General features: G+C 46.0%; 1 protein-coding gene across 1 annotated transcript in view; it reads right to left on the reverse strand.

Annotated features, from left to right (window-relative positions):
• Positions 1-748: 748 nt before the first annotated feature.
• The window catches only part of drc2 (dynein regulatory complex subunit 2), a 4,494-nt gene continuing 3,802 nt past the window's right edge, over positions 749-1,440 (reverse strand). Inside the window, exon 8 of the mRNA XM_017303012.1 lies at positions 749-1,238. Coding sequence (XP_017158501.1) covers positions 877-1,238 — 362 coding nt within the window. The 3' untranslated portion in view covers positions 749-876. The remainder of the gene's footprint in view (positions 1,239-1,440) is intronic.

Consider the following 1,440-nt stretch of genomic DNA (forward strand, 5'->3'; position numbering starts at 1 on the left):
ATGTTGCATAAGCAAGAAAAGGAGTTCAACCAAAAAACGGGAGCTTAAAAAAGACCCCAGACTCAACCAAAAAAAAGTTTCAACCCAAAAAAAAAGTTTCAATCAAAAAATTAGTGACTTCAATCAAAATAAAAAAAATCTTTAAAAAATGTTTTGTTTCGTAAAAAAATATTTTTATGATTAAAAAGTGTTTAAGATTTTTTTTGTTTGACATGATTTTTTGATTGAATAGTTTTGATTGAGTAGTTTCCCGCTAAAACGTGAAGAAAGCGACAACTTTGCCGAAACGAATTGTTTGAGCTTTCACGGTGTCCGTAGTTCCCTACGCGCGTGCTTTCTTAGTGCTCAGCACGAGCACGCGCGTATTTTGCCGCATGGGAGGGGCGGAGCGGCAAGAAGACGCAGGGGGAACCGTATCTGATGGGGAAAYGCGGATTGACGTAACACCGGAAAYGACCGAGCGGCTTTTCCCCGAACACGGAAGCTCATGTGCAAAGAGCCAATTTGCATGCTCTCTCCGTGGCTGCACCAGTTCTCTCTGGGTATTCTGGCTTCCTCCCAGTCAGGGAAGTCAGGTTGCTGGATCTCTCTAATCTCTAATGAAATAAAGCATTTTTTAATTTTAATTCAAGCAGCCAGTGATGGTCCAAAATTCACTTGTGTCTCTGGAAATATTATCACATGTAGAAAGCTTTATAGTAAATAAATCAGTCGTTAATGAGGAAGAACGAACCCGAGTAGCAGAACATTTCATTCAACATTTTATTTTTAACCTGTCCTGCCTCAGACCGTAACTGACCAGTCACCAGGCTAGAGCTTGTTGTTGAGGTCTTTGCTGTTCTGGAGAGTTCTACAGGGACCGTTTGGACCTGGCCTTCAGCTCCAGCTGTCCACCAGGTACTTAGCGACATGCGCAGCCTCCAGGATGTTGTGGTGCATGTCGCCGGCGGCGCGGCCGGACTTGACCGGCGGCTGCAGAGCCGGCAGCGGGGTGTGGCGTCCGTCAAGGATGTCATCACGGTGATCCAGCAGGACCTGCAGGTGCTGGTTCTCCTGCTTCAGAATCTGGTTCTGCTTCCTCAGAGCCTCCCGGTGCAGCAGGGTGGAGTTGAGGAGCTGCTGCAGATCCTGCAGCTCCTTCAGCTGCTGCTTCTCCTGCAACTGCTGCAGCTCCTTTAGCTGCTGCAGGTCCTGCAGCTCTAGGACCTCCTGCATCCAGAAACAGAACCGGGTTGGACCTTAGCGCCGCGCTTGACACTGTTGACCACTGTTGGAGAGTTGGGTAGGACTCTCCAGTCCAGAACTGGACTGGTTTGAATCTTTCATAAAGGACAGRGATTTCTTTGTTTCAAGAGGAAACTTATTAGATAGATAAATAGAAACTTTATTAACCCCTTTGGGATTTTCCCTCAGGGAAATTGTAGATTTTTAAATAAAAAT

Source organism: Poecilia reticulata, unplaced genomic scaffold (assembly GCF_000633615.1).
Source record: "Poecilia reticulata strain Guanapo unplaced genomic scaffold, Guppy_female_1.0+MT scaffold_131, whole genome shotgun sequence".
Classification (NCBI taxonomy): domain Eukaryota; kingdom Metazoa; phylum Chordata; class Actinopteri; order Cyprinodontiformes; family Poeciliidae; genus Poecilia; species Poecilia reticulata.